The 20,909-nt window shown below is 41.7% G+C and overlaps 1 protein-coding gene across 1 annotated transcript in view; it reads right to left on the minus strand.

Annotated features, from left to right (window-relative positions):
- avl9 (AVL9 homolog (S. cerevisiase)) overlaps nucleotides 1-20,909 on the minus strand; it is a 77,482-nt gene that overhangs the window by 25,840 nt on the left and 30,733 nt on the right. Inside the window, exons 7-11 of the mRNA XM_048595611.1 lie at nucleotides 18,154-18,192; nucleotides 15,848-15,917; nucleotides 14,070-14,614; nucleotides 7,788-7,922; nucleotides 2,044-2,263 (exon numbers count right to left, since the gene is read on the minus strand). Of these exons, the coding sequence (XP_048451568.1) occupies nucleotides 2,044-2,263; nucleotides 7,788-7,922; nucleotides 14,070-14,614; nucleotides 15,848-15,917; nucleotides 18,154-18,192 (1,009 nt within the window). The remainder of the gene's footprint in view (nucleotides 1-2,043; nucleotides 2,264-7,787; nucleotides 7,923-14,069; nucleotides 14,615-15,847; nucleotides 15,918-18,153; nucleotides 18,193-20,909) is intronic.

The raw sequence follows: 20,909 nt of genomic DNA on the forward strand, positions 1-20,909 counted from the left end.
CAGGTCGAAGAGGCGGGGATGGAGCCAGTAAAGGTGAGTGTAGGTAGAGAGTTAGGAAGGGGATAGGTCAGTCCAGGGAGGACGGACAGGTCAAGGGGGCGGGATGAGGTTGGTCGGTAGGAGATGGAGGTGCGGCTTGAGGTGGGAGGAGGGGATAGGTGGGAGGAAGAACAGGTTAGGGAGGCAGGGACGAGCTGGACTGGTTTTGGGATGCGGTAGGGGGAGGGGAGATTTTGAAACTTGTGAAATCCACATTGATACCATTGGGCTGCAGGGTTCCCAAGCGGAATATGAGTTGCTGTTCCTGCAACCTTCGGGTGGCATCGTTGTGGCACTGCAGGAGGCCCAGGATGGACATGTCGTCTGAGGAATGGGAGGGGGAGTTGAAATGGTTCGCGACTGGGAGGTGCAGTTGTTTGTTGCGAACCGAGCGTAGGTGTTCTGCAAAGCGGTCCCCGAGTCTCCGCTTGGTTTCCCCGATGTAGAGGAAGCCACACCGGGTACAGCGGATGCAGTATACCACATTGGCAGATGTGCAGGTGAACATCTGCTTGATGTGGAAAGTCTTCTTGGGGCCTGGGATGGGGGTGAGGGAGGAGGTATGGGGGCAGGTGTAGCACTTCCTGCGGTTGCAGGGAAAAGTGCCGGGTGTGGTGGAGCTGGAGGGGAGTGTGGAGCGGACAAGGGAGTCACGGAGAGAGTTGTCCCTCCGGAAAGCAGATAAGGGTGGGGAGGGAAAGATGTCTTTGGTGGTGGGGTCGGATTGCAGATGGCGGGCATCACTCCCATGATATACTTAAAAAAAATAAATTTCTCAAGTATGTTAATTAATTTTATACAAGTATAAGAATCAAATTATGTTTTTGCATAGAACAATGAACTTTGAGCAAAGAATTTAGTATCTGTGTCAACTTCTATATGGAGCAATCTGAAACTAATCCAAGTTCCTCATGACATGGCTACCTTCACAATCTTGTGTATTTATTTGCTTTTAAGTATTTCCGAATTTTCTCTAAAGGGAGCAATGGTAACTTCCACTTCATGAAGCTTTCTGGGCTCCAACAGCCTGAGGAAATGTTCTCCTGACCTCTCTTTCTCGTACTTGTGCTACCTCTCCAACCAGAAATAATAACTATTTCCTGTTCACTCCATCAAAGCCTTTGCTAATTTGGAAAAAGATCTGCTCAATTTGAATCTCCTAATAGCCTTTTTACCAAATAGAAACAGTCTCAGGTCAAACATTCTCTGGTATCTTCCAGATGACCCCACACTGCAACTAAATTCTTAAAAGCCATTGTGTATTGGCATTTTTGTATTTTTACCTACCAGCACTGGCCATTTAGGCAATTACACTTAGGTGGCATGTTCATCGACACCTTTGAATGTCCTTCCATAATGTATATGGTCCTTTCCTGTTTTCTCCCCTGAATGTATTAACTTCACACTTCTCCAAATTAAATTGCATCTGCCTGCAGCATAATGGCAATTACAATTCTTCTCACCATTCATCAAAATTCTTACTTTTATGTAAAGGGAAAGTAACGTGGATGCTGGAAATCTGAAGCAAACACAGAGTGCTGGAGAAACTCAGGAGGCCTGGCAGAATATGTGGAGAAAGAAAGTGAGTTTTGAGTCCAGTATAAAAGGCTGAAGAGGAGTCATACCAGACTCGAAACGTTAACTCTGTTTCTCTCTCCACCGATGCGATCAGACTTGAGTTTCCCCAGCATTGCTCTGTTTGTTCCTGCTTTTATGTCATCACAAAGTTTCTCTTCAATTTACAGATACTCCAAGAAGTTGACACTAAATAGAAAAACAGTTCTAAACCGACAAAATCCAACAAAGAATAATTCTAATTGTAAATAGGACAAGTTATCTGGTCTTCAAGGGCCAGACTGATAAGGTTCGGGGTCAGTTTTGACATCCAAACCTTAAGCACAATCAAATATAGTTTGTAGATAAACAGAAGTGCAATCTTTTACAACATTATTTTACTGTGCACCTAGAACTGTGATTTTATTGTATTCAAACATTACTTCTCACCTGGCTGCACAGTAGTGGCAAGAAGGGAATGGATATAGAGTGAAAACTGGGCCCTGATCCATTCATCTCCTCCTTCCCAGCCTGTCCCATCGAGGAAGATATCATCCCTATTTTCAGTTACATGTTTCACCAAAAAATCTGCAAACCGTAGGTCTGCTGTGGTGAGGTTCAACACCTTCCGTAGCTCCGGATCATGTGTTTGAATTGCAGCTTCCTCGATCTATAAAAATATAAAAGCTGCTATAGTTCTGATTCTCCTGCCAAAGTGAAAATTTATGAAACATGCTTTTAAAGAACGATTGAAGGTAAACGTTTGTTGCAAGCAAATTTACTCGTCAATATTTTAAACTTAGATTTTCATTAAGCTTCTTTGTTAAATATATTAAATATATCAGTAGTTATTATGAGGCTTAATATTTGGCATTCTAAAACTCATTATATTTTTCCAGTTAGTTTTTCCTACCTAAAATAGAATTGCCCATATATACTCTTATCCATGTAGATATTGATTCAGATTAGTAGCGTCTATGTATGATCCTGGTGGCTCCGCCAATTAGACTGCCACAGTGCCAGTTTACAATTAAAATGGGAATTAAGGTAGGCAGAAAGATTAAAGTGGGGAATAAGAGCAGAAAGCAATAAAGAATGAGATGGCTTCATTCCTGGAAAAAAATGCTCTACTCTCATGCCATAGTCAATGACATCAACTGTCAAAAGGTGTATTAAAATTATGAAAGCAAAAAAACTGCAACTGATAACAATGTATAACAGAAGCAGAATTTACTAAAACCATAAGCATGTCAGTTAACAGGAAAGAAGTCGTAACTGGAACCAGGTGATAACACAATTGAATAATTTATAAAAAGTGCCAGAACAAGGACTGGGGGAGAAAAAGATGCAGAAATGAAAAGACATGGAAACACTTATAAGAGATGCATGTGGACAGATGATTAAGTGGTTGAACAGATATACTTTCATTCATTCACTGGCATTTCCTCACAGACGAGGAGGACTCTCTTCTGTAGGCGTCTGCACAGATTGATGTGGCTTCTGTTATACATGGGACAGATGGTGGTCATGGGAAGGGTGGGTGGAGTATTGGTGTGGCAGCACACTCCTTATGCCGCTTTTGCCTGGCTTCCACTTATTCACGACAGTAAGTCTCAAGCTGCTCGACACCTTCCCGGATGCTCCTTCCCTACTTTGGACGGTCTTGGGCCAATGATTCCCAGGTGTCAGTGGGAATGCTGCACTTTGCAGTGAGGCCTTGAGGGTATCCCTGAAGCGCTTCTCTCCTATCTGGGGCTCGCGTGCTGTTTCAGAGCTAGCAGTAGAGTACCTGCCTGGGGGAAGTCTTGTGTAGGTCATATGGACGACATACCCAGCCCATCACAGCTGATTAAAGGTGGTCAGTGTCTCGATGTTGGCCTGGTTGAGGATGCTGATATTGGTGCATCTTTCTTCCCAGCGGATTCACAGGATCTTGCACAGACAGCATTGTTGGTATTGCTCCAGTGCCTTGAGGTATCTTCTGTAGACAGTCCACATCTCAAAGCCAAATAGGAGGAGGGTGGGGACCACCACAGCTCTGTATACCATGAAGTTGGAGTCAGATCTGGAGCTGTTGTCCTCGAACACCCTTTACCTCAGGCAGCTGAAGGCTGCACCAGCACACTGGAGGTAGTGCTGGATCTCTTCATCAATAACTACTTTGGTTGACAGGACACTTCTGAGGTATTGGAGGAGGCCAACATTCTCCAAGGCCTCCCCGTGGACCTTGATGATCAGGGATTTGCTCCGCAATGCCGGGTCAGGTTGGTGGAGGATGTTCATTGCAGATGTTCATGGTGAGAGCCATGCTCTCATATGCACCCATAAAGGTGATGACAATGATCTGCATATACGCAAACATCATCCACATACTGTATGCAGCTCAATGACACTGGTTGGGGGACTTTGGCTTTGGCTTGAAGGGGGTAGATGTTGAATAATTTCCTGCTGTTTGTGTAGGTTAGCTCCCTTCTGGCAGTGAGGTGAAGCATTGCAATGAGGTAGATCAAGAACATTGTTGGAGCGAAGATGCAGCCCTGCTTGACACCAGTCTGAACAGGGAATGGGTCGGTGGTGGAACCATTTGTCTTTATCACAACCTCCATGTCATTGTGGAGCAGACAAAGGACGGTGACAAATTTTGTGATGCAGCCAAAGTAGAGAAGGACACTCCATAATGCTTCCTGGCTGATGGTTTCAGCAGGTATACATTAAGTCCATGTATACTGTTGCCCTATTTAAATTTTTTACTTTAATGGCAGCCCGTTAATAGGACCTGTATTCTCATTAAGCATTAGAGATTTCTTTTAAAAGTCATTTCCCATTGGTCTGAAGTAAGGCCATGTGACCTGACTGATGGCAACACCTGCTGTTGATCTAATTCAAATTTGGAACTCAAGGATTGCAAAAGTGCGGATCCCACTCGCTCAGAAATCCTGAGCTGGGGTATCGTAACCATTTTACTAAAAAATGAATATTATAGTACATGAATCTAGGAGTGAGTTTGAGTTTCCCTTATATCTCTGGCTGCCACCAGTCCTCACTATAATCATGATTGTTGCACCCTAAACTCCTCTGTAGCTATTAATTTCTAGGCTCATATTTTGAAAATCCAATAGTTCTGGACAAATGAGCTTTCCCCTTTTGATTTTCAATGATAAATATGCCATAGAGTTCTTTTTATAAAGTGACTGAATTGAAGACTTAAGTTGAAGCTGTTCCTCCTGCTTCTCGCTGATCCTCTCTGGATCCCTCGCTTACAGTTTCAGGAGAGGGAAACAAGAGCTGGAGCAAATACAAACCTTCAACAGCCACAGTTTGGGCACTTCTGCACCATCAGAACTCTCACTTTCAGAATCCTGGAGCTCAGCTTTAGATAGAACCTGGATCTGATCCTTGAATGAGAATGCAGGATCACGAGAGGGAACTGAGAATGGGTGGTTCGGTGACAAGTTCAGTCAGGGAGTGGTAGAGGTTATAAATTGAAAGGTCAACAGCAGGGCAATAAATTAGGAAATGGCAGAGACAGAAAGTCAAAGGATCAGCAGCAAGAGAATAGATTAGAAAGCAGGAAAGACTGCAAGTCATAAGATCCAAGAGAAGAGAGATCTGCAATGTGGGTCACAGAGTGGGACTGGTGGCAACCAGGAGATATGTAGAGTTCTGAGGAAGGGTCACTGGACCCGAAATGTTAACTCAGATGTTTTCTTCACAGATGCTGCCAGACCTGCTGAACTTCTAGCAACTTCCGTTTTTGTTCCTGATATGGAGAGGAGGTTTGTTGAGGAGCACGATTAACAGCAAATGGAAGATAAGAAAAATGTACCATCTTTCTAAATCTATTTTATTTATAAAAAGTTATTTCATTTACCAGTGTAGGAATCTGGGAATTAAAATGCACTAATTTGTAGGACGTAATGTTTTAATTTTTTTTCTGATGGGAAAGGCCCTAAAGAACCTAACTATCACTTTTATATTAGTTTTAATGGAAAAATCTGATTCACGTAAAGTCATCTCTCTTAAAATCATGATTTTTAGGAATGTAACTACAACTTTAGTGAAGATATCCAGTACACAGTTAGGAGCACAATTAGGTGGAGGCAAGACTGAACAAATGAAAAGACATACACAAGACACTGGTATGAGATTAACTAAGGGGGCATGGACAAACTCGTGAAAAGTAAATTGTGGAAAACAGGCACAGGATCCCATGGTCCACAAAGTCCTTCTCAGGTGGATGTAAACATCCAAGGCACTTTTGAAAACTGCACTGAGTCATAGAGTTACACAGCATGCAAACAGACCCTTCGGTCCAATTTGTCTGCGCTGACCAGATATCCTAAACTGATCTAGTCCCATTTGCCAGGATTTGGCCCATGTCCCTCCAAACCCTTCCTATTCATGCACTCATTTTTAATACTGTAACTGTATTCGCCTCCATCACCTCCTCTGGCAGTTCATTCCATGCATGCATCACATAAGTTGTTCCTCAGGTCCCTTTTAAATGTTTCCCCTCTCACCTTTGTCCTCCAGTTTGGACTCACCCACCCTGGGGAAAAGACCTTGGCTATTCATCCTATCCATGCCCCTCATGATTTAATAAATTTCTATAAGGTCACCCTTTTGCCTCTGACACTCCAGGGAAAAGAGCCCCAGCCTGTTCAGCCTCTCCCCATAGCTCAAACCCTAGAACCTTGGCAACATTCTTGCATTTCTTTTCTGAACCTTTCAAGTTTAAGAACATCTTTCCTATAGCAAGGTGATCAGAACTGAACACAGTACTCTAGAAGTGGCCTAATCAATGTCGTGTACAGCCGCAAAAATGACACCCCAACTCCTATACTTAATGCACTGACCTATGAAGGCAAACATGCCAAACACCTTTTTCACCACCCTGTCTACCTGAGACTCCACTTTCAAGGAAATATGGACCTGCACCCCTAGGTCTAGGGTAAGTTTATTCTGATGTTCCAGTGGAAATTTTATGTGACAACTAACAGATCTATGTCAACTAGCGGACCACCTCAGCAGTGTTTTTGGGATCTAGGTATATATGCAAAGTGGCTACTGCATTTGCCTATCTCAAAAAAGTTACTAATTTTCAAAAGCAATTCATTTTGAGGACTTGGAAGGTTCTACATAATCAGGTGTTTCCCATCATAACAAAAGGGTTCAGAATAAGGGATATAGGGAGTGATGATCAGCCAGAAGTATACTCAATGACAGAGTAGTTAGGAGGAATGTATGGTCTCTTTTTCCTGTACATTCTTATTAATAAGGCCTTGAGAAAGAAAATTGACAGCTTATCACCTGGTTGCATATTTCGTAAAGTAACAGCATTTCCACGTTTTCTTCTAGATAGCAGTAAAACATATATAGATGTAAAGGGGGAATGAATGAGGAAGAATATTTATTTACAATTCCTGGATGCTTGGGATAAACTGACATTAAATTAAAAAGTTTCTCAATCTCTATATTTTATCTTGACAGAAATGTTAAAAATCTATCACTGCATCTTGGCACTGGGTAGAAGCTAACCATTTGCTGTACCAGGAACAAGAATCAATTTGTTAAGAAGTTCTTTAATTTTACATACTCAATTAAATTGTTGATCAATGACCAGTGAAACTAATAAGCTGACTTGTGTAGCACTTTATCACTTCCATTTTACCAAAACTATAATGTAGTGTTTGCATATACAAAATCCTTTATGGGGGGGGGGGGGGGGGGTGCGCGCGCGGTAGGAGCTCGGACTTCCTGCGGGTAATAAGAACAAAAGGGGAAATCACTCCTTTGCATCATGTGCCCAAAACTGACACGTCAATGGGAATAAAGAAAAGGGTCTGAGGCCAACTTCACGAGTACGTGGATCCACAGGTAATGAATCAATGGATAACAAGGAGTGAGTATATATTAACTGCTTCATTTATATTGTAAGAATTAACCAACATAAAGGCAGAACCTCATGAAGAACACATGATTAATTTAATCTAAACAAGAGAATCTTAACGATTTGCAGATTGCCACTGGAATATCAAAGTTTACTGCATCCACTATAGTTTTTTTACTGAACTTTTCTTCTATTAAAGTAATGGTTTACAATTTATGGAATTTTCATTGTTGTGCTGTTAGCCAGAAAGTCAATTTAAATTTAAAGCCACGAATCAAATTACATTGCAGATTTCTGCACTTACATCAATAACTGCATCACTTAAGTGCTTCTGCTGGCGAAAAAGGATATTTGTTGCCCCAGCAACAAACCCACGGACAGTGACATCAGACAGAAGATGATGCTGCTGCAAAGCCATGTATGGTAAACAAAGATAACCCTGTAAGAGAAAATAAATCACGTTAGTCACTGAATATTCTTTAGAAATTAGATTAACAATGGCAATGGAAAGCATATAAAAGGACCCTACTATAAGGAAGTGTGGATCTAAGATACATAGATGTTCGATCATCAAAGGAATCAACAGGTAAGGCGGGGGTGGTGAGAAGCAGCGTGGGGTGTCAGAGAGAAAAGTAGAATTGAGACAACAATCAGATCAGCCATATTTTATCAATTTCGAAACAAGCTTGAGAGTCCAGATGGTCTACATTTGCTCCTAATTTCGATGTTTATATGGATACAGTCACAAAGTTGTATCCAATCAATTCAATTTCAATTTGCCTATTATCACGAAAGGAAATAAACTACAGAATGAGGAATGTACAGCTGGAAAGATTCCCCATCATCACATCTCTACAGTCTGCAACTAGTTGCAAATTACAGGACTACTTCCTGCATCAAAAGACTGACCCTTGTCCTTACCTACCAGCCACCAGCATCCGCATCCGGAAGATCATCAGGCGCCAGTTCCATCACCTCCAGCGAGATGGCACCACCAGACACATATTCCATTCCCCTCCCTTGTGCACATTCCGCAGGGACCGTTCCCTCCGGGACACCCTGGTCCACTCTTCCTTCACTCCCAAGAGCACCCCCACAGCCCCAGGGCACCTTCCCCTGTAACCGGCGAAGGTGTAACACCTGCCCATTTACCTCCTCCCTCTGCAGTATCCAAGGTCCCAAACATACTTTCCAGCTGAAGCTGCAACTTACCTGCATTTCCTACAATCTAGTTTACTGTATTTGCTGCTCACAATGTGGTCTCCTCTACATTGGGGAAACAAAGCATAGACTGGGTGACCGCTTCGCAGAACATCTACGTTCTGCTCGCAAATAAGACCCTGAACTACCTGTTGCCTGCTACTTCAATGCGTCACCCTGTTCCCTGGCCAAAATCTCTGTCTCTGGCTTATTGCAACGTTACAGTGAAGCTCAACGCAAGTTGGAAGAAAAACACCTCATTTTCCGCTTGAGGATCCTGCAGCCCTCCGGACTCAACAATCAAGCTCAATAATTTTAGGGCCTGAACTCTCCAGTCCCAGCTCCCTACCCCACACACCAGGCCTAGTTACCACATAGCCTACTGTTTGCCACTAACAGTCTCCATTAACAGTTATTCACCTTCCTAGCCAGATCGTTATCAATTCCTTTGTCTGTCCAACTGTTCTTCTCTCAATGGGCTCTAGTCCCACCTATCATTTACTCCTTTCCCCCTCCCCCCACCCCATCTTCTTATATATAGACCAACATTTTCCTAGCTACCAGCAGTTGTGAGGAAGGGTCACTGGACCTGAAACGTTAACTCTGATTTTTCTTCACAGACGTTGCCAGACCTGCTGAGCTTTTCCAGCAACCTCTGTTTTTGTTCAAAAGGTTGACCATTCGTTTCCAAATATGCGAAATATTAAAAAGCACAAACTGTTCCTGTTTTTAAGCTTCTAAAGATGGGAGAGTATGTCTGTGCTGCCTCTTCAATGGCTGTAAAGCGATGAAAAGAGCACCATCGAGGAAAAAGATTAAGGGTAAATATTGACAAGAGAACTTTGATCTAAAATTATGAAGATGGCTACTCTTAACAGATTGGAAATAAAAAGGCAGTGTCACTTATATATCTTCGACTCGAGATGATTGCAGTTAATTATTGTGTAGAGTGAAAGTCTGGTCCGGATGAAATGAAATCAACCACAGCCAGGCATGTAAAAACAGCATAACTCAAGATGAAAATGTTTGTTATCGAGGCCAAACCCAATCTGCCAATCTCTTCCACACAGCCTATTTTAAAATTTGTTCGGGAAATGTAGGTGCTGCTGGTTGGGCCAGCATTTATTGCCCATTGAGAAGGCAGTGGTGAGCTGTGTTCTTGAATCACTGTAGTCTATTTGGTTTATGTGCACCAAATAATATCAGGGAAGGACTTCCAAGGTTCTGAACCAGCGACACTGAAGAAATAGCCTTATATTTCCAAGTTTGGATGTTCAGTGGTTTGGAGTGAACTTGCAAGTGGTAGTTTTCCCATTTATCAGCTGCCTAGTGGTCATGGGTTTGGAAGGTGCTGTTTAAGGAGCTTTGGTAATTTTCTGCAAAGCATCTTGTAGATGGTACACACTGCTGCCACTGTGCATTGGTGCCTTCCTGCTCCTCTGATGCTGCTTGGCCTGCTGTATTCATTCAGCTCTACACCTTGTTATCTCAGATTCTCCAGCATCGGCAGTTCCTACTATCTCTGAGCATTGGTGGTGGCATGTTTGTGGATATGGTGCTAAACAAGAGCGTTGCTTTGCCTTGGATAACATTGAGCTGTGAGGAGAATTCAGAGATTTGGAACAAATTGTGATTTGGCCAAGCTGAGAGTGTAGGTACATGCTTGGCAGATACATTATAATGTGTATAAATGTGAAGCTATCCATTGTGGGAGCAAAAACAGGAAGGCAGATTATCTGAATGGCTACAAACAGAGAGAAGGGGACACGCAACAAGACCTGGGTGCCCTTGTAAAACAATGAGTGAAGGTAAGCATGTGGGTGCAGCAGGTGATCAAGGAGGGAAATGTTGTGTTGGCCTTCATAGTGACAGGATTGTGTGTAGGAGCAAGGATGTCTTGCTACAATTATACAGAGTCTTGGTAAAATCACAGTTGGAATATTGTTCTTGCTATAGAGTGCAGCAAAGATACACCAAACTGATTACTGGAATTCAGAAGACTGAGGAAGGATCTCATGTAAACTTATAAAATTCTAACAGGGCTTAGCAGGGTATGTGCAGGAAGGATGTTCCTGATGATAGGTGAGTCCAGAACCAGGGGCCACAGTCTAAAGATACAGGGTAAACCATTTTGGACTAAGATGAGGAGAAATTTCTTCACCCAAGAGAATGGGGAGGCTGTGAAATTTGCTTCCAGAGAAAGAAGTCATGGCCAAAACAATACATGATTTCAAAAATAAGTTGGATATAGCATTTGAGACTAAAGGGGTGAAAAGATATGGGGGGATAAAACAGAAACAGGTTACTGAGTTGGATGAAAGGCTGAATGGACCACTCCTACCTCCTATTTTCTATGTTTAAGCTCCTTGAGTGTTGTTGGAGCTGCACTCATCCAGGCAAGTGGGGAGTATTCCATTACACTCCTGACTTGTGCCTTGTAGATGGTGGACAGGCTTTGGGGAGTCAGGAAATAAGTTACTCACTACAGGATTCTTAGCCTCTGGCCTGCTCTTGGAGCCATACTATGTATATGGCTAATTTAGGTCAATTTCTGTTCAATGGTAACCCCTAGGATGTTGCTATTCGGAGTGATGATAATGCCATTCAATATCAAGGGGTGATTGTTGGAAATGGTCATTGCCTGGCACTTGTGGCATGAATGTTGCTTACTGCTTCTTAACCCAAGCCTGGGTATTTTTCTGGTCTTGCTACATATGGATTTGGACTGCTTCAGTATTGAGGAATGCAATCATATTGCATTGCACAATCATCAATGAGCATGCCCACTCTGACCTTATGATGGAGGGAAAGCCATCGATGAAACAGCTGATGAGGATTAGGCCTAGGGCACTACCATGAGGAGCTTCTGCAGCGATGCCCTTGGAGCTGAGATGACTGATCTTCAACTATCATAACCACCTTCCTCCATGCTAAGTATGACTTCAATCAATGAACAATTTTCCCAAGTCCCAGTGACTCTAGCTTTGCTAGGGCTGAGTTGGATGAAAGGACTGCTTGGTGCCTCACTTGGTCAAGTGCAGCCACTCTCACTTCACTGCTGGAATTTTGTTTTTTTATCCATGTTTGAACCAACGGTGTAATGAAGTCAGGAGCTGAATGGCCCTCACAGAAGACAAAATAAAACGTAGGTAAGCAGGTTATTGCTAATTAACTTGACAGCACTGTTGATGACACCTTCCATCACTCTACTGCTGATCAACAGTAGACTGAAGAGGTGTAACTGGATGAGTCTGGCTTGTTCTGATTTTTGTATAGAGAATGTATCTGGGCAATTTTCCACATTTTCAAGTAGATGCCAGTGTTGTATCTGTACTGGAACAACTTGGTCAGGGGTTTGGCAAGTTCTGCAGCATTCTGCCAGAATGTTGTCAGGACCCACAGTCTTTGCAGTATCCAGCACATATAGTCATTTCTTGACATCATATTGAGCAAAGTGAATTGGCTGAAGACTGGCATCTGTGATGCTGGGGACGTCTGGACGAGGCTGGGATGGATTATTTCCTTGGCAGGCCTCCTCCATTATTGAGACTGGGGATATTCTCCAGTGAGTAGTTTAATTGGTCACCGATGTTCATGACTAAATGTGGTAGACCCACAGAACTTAGGTCAGATTCACTGGGTGTGGAATCATTTGGTCCTGCCTGTCACTTGCTACTTATGCTGTTTGGCATGGAAGTTATCCTGTTTTGTAGCTTCACCAGGTGACATAATACTTTTAGGTTTGATTGGTTCTACTCCTGTCATGCCCACCTGCACTCTTCATTGAACTAGGATTAATGATCTGGCTTGATGGCAACAGTAGAGTGGGGGAATACGCCATGCCATGAGTTAGCAGATTTTGTTTTAAGAGTACAATTCTGGAGCTGCTGGTGGCCTTATGGATGCCCAGTCTTGATTTGATAGGTATGTTCCACTTTGCATAATGTAGTGCCACACAATTCTATGGAGGGTTTCCATGATCTAAAGATATATCTTTGTCTCCAAGCGGTTTCTAAGTTACAAGTCCAACAATAAAACCATGAAGCCAGCGTGGCTTCTTTATTCCCTACCATGAATAACATGTATAACACAAATAACACCATTTAAAATTTTCTCTCATCAGAGTAATGTTGAGTTTTGAAACATTTAGGGTAGGGTGAAATTCCTAACCATTTTCAAGCAAAGAAGTTGCATTTCCATGGTCCATTTAATGACCTTAAGATATCCCAAAGCTCTTTACAATCAAAAGTGCTCATTTGAAAAGTAGTTACTGCTACAATGTTGGGTGTGGGCATGTCAAATTACACACAAGATGTTTGCACAAATGGCAAAATTATTCAAAATAACAGTGATAGTAAAACAGCTAATAGTACAAAGCAAAGGCCCACAGATACTAGAAACCTAAAATAAAAACAGAAAATGTTAGAAATATTCAGGTTAGACAGCTACTGTAGAAAGAGATAAAGAGTGTATAATCATAGATTATCTTTCATCAAAACCAATAAAATGATGTAATGGTGTTAGTTGTGATATAAAGTTGACCAATGCACACAGGAGAACTGTGAGTCTGTTTTTTGAAATGTTGCCATGGGATCTTTCATTTCCCTGAGTCAGACCTGCTTAACAAGATATTCAGAGAAATGCACCATCTTAAATCTGTACTCCCTGCACCATCAGGAATCTGTGCTGCACGCTTTCAATGTACATAATGCACTGTGGCGGCCTGTCGGGGCATCCTGGCAGCAGGGCACAGCGAGCCAACATCCATCACCTACCCCAATACACACTCATGAACACACATTCCAACTTGGTCAAAATCCTATCTAACAGCAACACTGGAGATCTTTCATCAAACAGATTACAGCGATTTAAGGCGGCAGCCCATCAACTTCTCAAGGGAAATCAAAGGCAGGCAATAAATGCTGGCCTTGCCAGTTACACACTATCCTCAAAATAAACTAAAAACATAATCATCTAAAAGGAAGCTGTGTACATGAAAGACAATAAAGAACCACTTAAAACTGTATGAAGTACAGAAGAAAAAAAACCAGACTGTTCATCAAAACATGCAATGAAGTACAAATTATACAATTCATACAAGTACTACATTATACGATTTTTAAGGAACAGGCTGTTTGCAGTTTTACCATATTTTAGCAAAATATTGCTGGATTATTACACTTATGAAGAGATCTCATCTAACATTTAGATAAGTATTTAATTTAGGTCAATTAAATTGCACTTTTGGCCTCTAAGTTTAGAAAAATGCTCAGGCAAAGCCCATTTTGGCATTTATGTCTTCACTGTACTACATTTAAAAATGACAACATACAGATATCTACTTGAACTTAAATCAAAGTTAGAATGCAATATTTTTAGAAATTACCTTCGTGAAAATAGCTAAAGGCATACCATATTGATCTTCCTCCAGACCTGAAATTAGCCCTGGGACTATCACTGTCCGGCCTGTGTTAGCCTGTGGTTGCACTGTGATCGGCAAGGATGGGGAATCTGAGGAATCTGATGTAAACGCTTCTCTTTTGTCAGAATTATCCTTTTCGTTTAACACCTCTTCTTTTACCCCATTGTCAGCATGAAGGATGCTTGGATCCAAAGTTTCCCAGTCACACTCTGATGAGTTGGGTGAAATGTGCTGTGGCAGTCGCAACTGCTGCTGTAGTTTACTATCTGTGTGCTTAGACCTCTGTACATCTGAAAAGGTTACCACCTTTTCTATCATCTTCTCATGATGATCTCCTCCTGGATATTTTGTTTCTACACTGAATTCTGAAGCAGGGTTTGAAATATCTGACACAGAAATGGAAACATAATCTTCAGCATTCAAACCATGCTCTTGGAGTGCAACGTCCTCGGAGGTGCTTTTTCGTGGTCTGTAATGTGATGAATCTGCTAGACCATGTTCTACCATTCCTACAACAATGATAAACATGTAGATTATTAGTTGAACAGAATCCAACTGAAAGACCAAACCATTATCCAGAGTTGGTAACCAAAATCAAAATTTCCAAATGAACCCAAATCACAGAAAATGAGGTTTTAAAGAACAAAGAACAAAGAAAATTACAGCACAGGAACAGGCCCTTCGGCCCCTCAAGCCTGCACCGACATGCTGCCCGTCACAACTGAAAGCCCCTACCCTTTCAGGGACTGTATCCCTCTACTCCCATCCTATTCATATATTTGTCATGACGCCCTTTAAAAGCTGCTATAGAATCTGCTTCCAATACCTCTCCCGGCAGCGAGTTCCAGGCACCCACCACCCTCTATGTAAAAAACTTGCCTCATACATCACCTTTAAAGCTTGCCCATCACACCTTAAATCCATGGCCCCTGGTAACTGACTCTTCCACCCTGGGAAAAAGCTTCTGACTGTCCAGTCTGTCCATGCCCTTCATAACCTTGTAGACCTCTATTAGGTCACCCCTCAACCTCTGTCGTTCCAGTGAGAACAACCCAAGTTTCTCCAACCTCTCCTCATAACTAATGCCCTCCATACCAGGCAACATTCTGGTAAATCTTTTCTGTACCCTCTCCAAAGCCACCATATCCTTCTGGTAATGTGGTGACCAGAATTGAACACAATATTCCAAATGCGGCCTAACTAAGGTTCTATAAAGCTGCAACATTACCTGCTAATTTTTAAACTCAATGCCCCAGCCAATGTTTTCTACATAGAAATTGAATATACTGGTAATGCTTGGTAATTTAGCTTCACCACAACAATTAACCTTGGCTTAACGGCAACACTCGAGTCATGGAATCAAAGATATCATGATCTCCATTCCAGAGACTTGAGCACGTAATTCAGGCTGACACTTCAGTTCAGTACTCAAGGCATGCTGCAATGTCACGAATGCTATGCCAAGGTTCCAACGGCCCTCTCAGTTGAATCTCCGAGATCCCTTTGGCATTATCTGAAGAGGAGCAGGGAAGTCCTCCTAGTTCCACAACTAACATTACTAAAAACAGATTATCCGGTCATATATCTAATCACAGTTTTTGGGATCTTGTACTGTGCAAAGTACTTGTCATGTTTCTCTACTCTGCAACAATGACTTCATTTCAAAAGTACTGCATTGACTGCAATGTGCTTTGCAAGGTTCTGAGTTCACTTGCCGATGGTGCAAATGGGTATGTGCCTACCTGGAAAGAGAGACAGAACAGTCATCAGGGTTCCAACCAGACGACTTACTGGTGACAAATAAAACAGAACCTGTAAAGACAGTTGTCATTTTATTATCATTCAAATGATGCAAGTTATATTTTTTTCAAAAATCCATAAACAATCTAAGTGTAGGAATTATTTAAAGTTTTAAGTAGATATAACAAGTTAAAAACCAGTAACTCTCATCACTCCACAAGTCTGTGAAGGTGCTGAGTGCAGCAAAAAGGTCAAATATATGAACTACTTACATAAAGTCCATTAATTCAAGGCTGTAATTCCTCATGTGTTGCCAATTTCTTTCAAATCTGTAACTCATTATATTCGGTAGTGCAAGATTCTGAATGTTTATTAAATAAAAACAGAAAATGCTAGAAATACTCAGCGGCTCAGGCAGTAGCAATGGAGAGAACAGAAGTTAATATTTCAGCTTAGCAACTTGAATTCTGGTGAAATTCATTAACTTGAAACATTCAGATTTCCTCTCCACAGATACTGCCTGACCTGCTGAATATTTCCAGAATTTTGTGTTTTAAGTTCAGATTTCTAGCATCTAAAACATTCAGTTCTGAACATCTGTGAGACAATTTGATAAATTACCACACAGCTATTGAAAGCACAGCAGATCTAGCGTACATATATTCAAAGAACAGTTTATTCACACAAAAACTCAGCCTTCTTATTTTGCCCTGGTAGTGTGACAGATGCGCATCTCTTGTTTGACTGTTCTTTTAGAGTCTAACAACTATTTTATCATATTCATGCATTGTCTGCCTGTTTAAAAATATGATTTACTTAATCTTTAGTGAACACCACTGACAAGGCTGGATTTCCGCTTGCCAAGCCACTGAAGAAGGGATTAAAAATCATGTATTCTGTGCCACTGACACATGTAAAGGGGCAAATTCTCTCTGGTGAAAATAATTAGTTGAGTTTTCACAATTTTTGGTGTAAGCTTATGAGTTTCTTACATTTACTTTTATGGTTGGCAGACCAGTTACACAACAACTTGCCTACTCTAAACATCTATTTGACTATCTGACTTTTTGTGTAATCTTCATGACATTTTATAATAATGCTGCTTACTTTAGGTGCTGAAACAGTACAGCAATTTGACAGGCAGACAAGTTTCATGCCATAATTTGGGATTCAGTACAATGCTACTTCCTGATAATTATTCCACTTTGTTTCTGTTATTTCATCAGAATTCCAAAGATAATCCATTTTTCTGGACTGGAAGCTTAGATGTTTCCCATTTCAAGGTTCAAACCTTGTTGAAATTCCACATCAATTTAGAATTCTATATTTGATATTTATGCACAATTTTCATTAATTGACTCATCGAACAACAAGCAATGTTGGTTTCATCGATTGTGTGCAACATCATTTCTTGATGAGATGGTTGGTCAGGAAAGGAGTTGAGGCCACAAAAAGATCTGCCACAACCTTATCAAATCACACAAATAGGCTTGAGGGGCCAAATGGCCTGTTCCTGCAACTAATATGTATGTTTGTATGGGGAATGTTTTCCCACTATATCATCAGATAAGGAGCTCCAGGATTTTAACCCACAATCGAGTAATGTTGACACATGTCCATGTCAGAATTATATCTGACTTGGAGAATTTGAAATTAATGGTACCTGCTGCCCCTTTCCTTCTGTACAATTGAGGCTGAGGTGTGACAGAAAGCAGCTTGATGATTTGTTACAGGGAATCCTTGTAGGTAATACAAACTGAAGCCACTGTTTACAGTGGTAGAGGGAGTGGACGCTGGATGCATGGAAACCAATCAAGCAGGCTGATTTATCCTCGATGATGTTAAGATTTAGAAAGCGATTGGATCCTATTCAGTCCTGACTCATACTTTATAGGATTGAGAAGCTTTCACATGTCAAAACGTAAGCCTGTCTCCAGCACAGCCAGCCTTGTACCTGCTCTGTTAACCACAGCATACATGCTGCTGGGACAATCCAGCTGGTGACTGAAAAATGTTAATGGTGGGCATTCAGTGATGCCAACAGTACTGAACAACAAGTACACTTTTTGTGGAAACACTCATTGCTTGACAAGTGATATGTGGTATGATATTATGTGATATGTAACGTATGGCATAATCATCTCAAACCTAAATACCCATAGGTGCGGACCTGCGTTGCTCTATTGCTGCAGTGTGTAAACTCCGTTGCAGCAGAAAGCAAATATACTAACACTGCTTTAATATGAATAATCAAACACGAGCAAAATTTCTGACCATCAGCTAATTAGCAGTCACCAGAATTACTTACTTTTTTCTCCAAAAGAATCAACTTGAAGAGAATTATCGTCTGCAAAACAGAAATTAACACTTTTCAGCAACCAACCAATTCTCTATCTATGTCAGTTCACTACCCCAAACTTTTGCGCTTTAAATTTACATACTGAGCTCTTATTGAAAGCCTTCTCAAAGTCCAAGTAAACCACATCCACAGGGTACCCCTTATCAACTCTTCTAGTTATATTTTTTTCCAAATCCAGTAGATTTGTTAAGCATGATGCCCCGTTCATAAATCCATGCTGACTCAGTCCAATCCTGACACGGTTTTTCAACTGCTCTGCTATTAAAGCTCTTATGATGGATTCTAGCACTTTCCCCACTACCAAAGACAGGTTAAACAATCTATATTTCCTGCTTACTGTCTACTTTCTTAACTTAAATAGCAAGGTTATATCAGCAAGCCTCCATCCATAGGAGCTGTTCCAGAGTCTATAGATCCTTGAAAGATGATTATGACTGCATCCACTACTTTGAGGGCTACTTCCTTAAATACTCCGGGATGTAGATCATCGGTCCTTGGAGATTTATCGAGATTTAATCTCATTAATTTCTCCAACACGATGTCCCTACTCATACTGATTTCCTTCAACTCCTCCCTTTCACAGGATCCTGTGCTCCCCAAAGTTTTTGGGACATAATTCATGTCCTCCTTTGTGAAGACAGAACCAAAATACACATTAAATTGCTACGCCATTTCTTGTTTCCCCATTATAACTTCCCGCTTTTGACTGTAATGGACCTACTTGTACTACTAGACTTACTGGGACTTCCCGTTTGCAAAGGCCCATCCTGATCAACCTTCTTTCATAAGGCAACATCTTCACCAGAAATCATCAAATAAATTTTCTCTGAACAGCTTTGAATATAATTACATCTTTCTTAAGTAAGAGACCACAACGGTAGGTACACAGTATTCTGTATGTAGTCTTAGGCCCAATTACAGCTGCAGCAACACTTCCTCAATTTCACACTTAATTCCTCTTGTAGTAAACAGCAACAGTTGTAGTCATGGGTGACTTGAACTTTCCAAATATTGATTGGAAATATTTTAGTTGTAATAGTTTAGATGGAGCAGATTTTGTCCAGTGCGTTCAGGAAGGATTCCTGACACATTACGTAGATAGACCAACACGAGGAGAGGCCACTTTGGATTTGGTGCTTGGCAATGAACTGGGCCAAGTGTTAGACCTGTTGGTAGGACAGCATTTTGGCGGTAGTGATCATAACTCTGTTTCTTTCACGATAGTCATGGATAAGGATAGGTACATACGGCAGGGTAAAGTTTACAATTGGAAGAAGGGTAATTACAATTCAGTTAGGCAAGAACTGGGTAACATAAATTGGGAACAGATGCTGTCAGGGAAAAGCACCACAGAAATGTGGAGATTGTTTAAGGAATGCATACTGCATGTGCTTGATATGTTTGTCCCTAGCAGGCAGAGAAGATGCGGTCGAGTGAAGGAGCCATGGTTCTCGAGAGAGGTCGAAGGACTGGTTAAGAGGAAGAAGGAAGCTTATGTAAGGTTTAGGAAAAGAGGAATGGAAAAGGCTCTACAGGGATACAAGTTAGCCAGGAAGGAGCTGAAGAAAGGGCTTAGGTGAGCTATAAGGGAGCATGAGAAAATGTTGGCAGATAGGATCAAGGAAAACTCCAAGGCTTTTTACACGTATGTGCAGAACAAGAGAATGACCAGAGAAAGGGTAGGGCCGATCAAGGATTGTAAAGGGAATTTGTGCTCAGAGCCTAAAGAGATAGGAGGGGTCCTCAATGAATACTTTTCTTCAGTATTCACAACTGCGGGGGACCTAGTTGGAGAGGAGGACGTTGTGAAGCAGGCAGGTAGGCTAGAGGAGGTTGATGTTAGTAAAAGAAGATGTGCTAGGAATTCTGAGGAAGTTGAAGATAGATAAGTCCCCTGGGCCTGATGGGATTTATCCAAGGATTCTATGGGAAGCGAGGGACGAGATCGCAGGGCCTTTGGCGATGATCTTTTTGTCCTCACTGTCCACGGGTATAGTGCCAGAAGATTGGAAAGAGGCAAATGTCATTCCCTTGTTCAAAAAACGGAACAGGGATAACCCCGGAAATTACAGGCCAGTTAGTCTTACGTCAGTGGTGGGCAAATTATTGGAAAGGGCTCGGAGACACAGGATTTAAGATCACTTGGAAAGGCACAGTTTGATTCGTGATAGTCAGCATGGATTTGTGAGGGGTAGATCATGCCTCACAAACCTTATTGAATTCTTTGAAGAGGTGACCAAACACGTGGATGAAGGTGGAACAGTGGATGTGGTATACATGGATTTAAGTAAGGCGTTTGATAAGGTTCCCCATGATAGGCTCATGCAGAAGGTAAGGAGGCATGGGATAGGGGGAAATGTGGCAGATTGGATTCAGAATTGGCTGACCCTTAGAAGACAAAGGGTGGTAGTGGACGGAAAATATTCAGCATGGTGCTCAGTCACGAGTGGTGTACCACAAGGATCTGTTCTGGGTCCTCTTCTATTTGTGATTTTTGTCAATGATTTGGATGAAGGAGTGGAAGGGTGGATTAGCAAGTTCACTGATGATATAAAGGTGGGTCACGTTGTGGACAGTGCGGAGGGCTGTTCTAGGTTACAAAGGGACATTGATAGAATGCAGAGCTGGGCTGAGAAGTGGCAGATGGAGTTTAACCCTGAAAAGTGTGAGGTGATTCATTTTGGAAGGACAAACTTGAAAGCAGA

Source organism: Rhincodon typus, chromosome 4, assembly GCF_021869965.1.
Source record: "Rhincodon typus isolate 14 chromosome 4, sRhiTyp1.1, whole genome shotgun sequence".
Taxonomy (NCBI): domain Eukaryota; kingdom Metazoa; phylum Chordata; class Chondrichthyes; order Orectolobiformes; family Rhincodontidae; genus Rhincodon; species Rhincodon typus.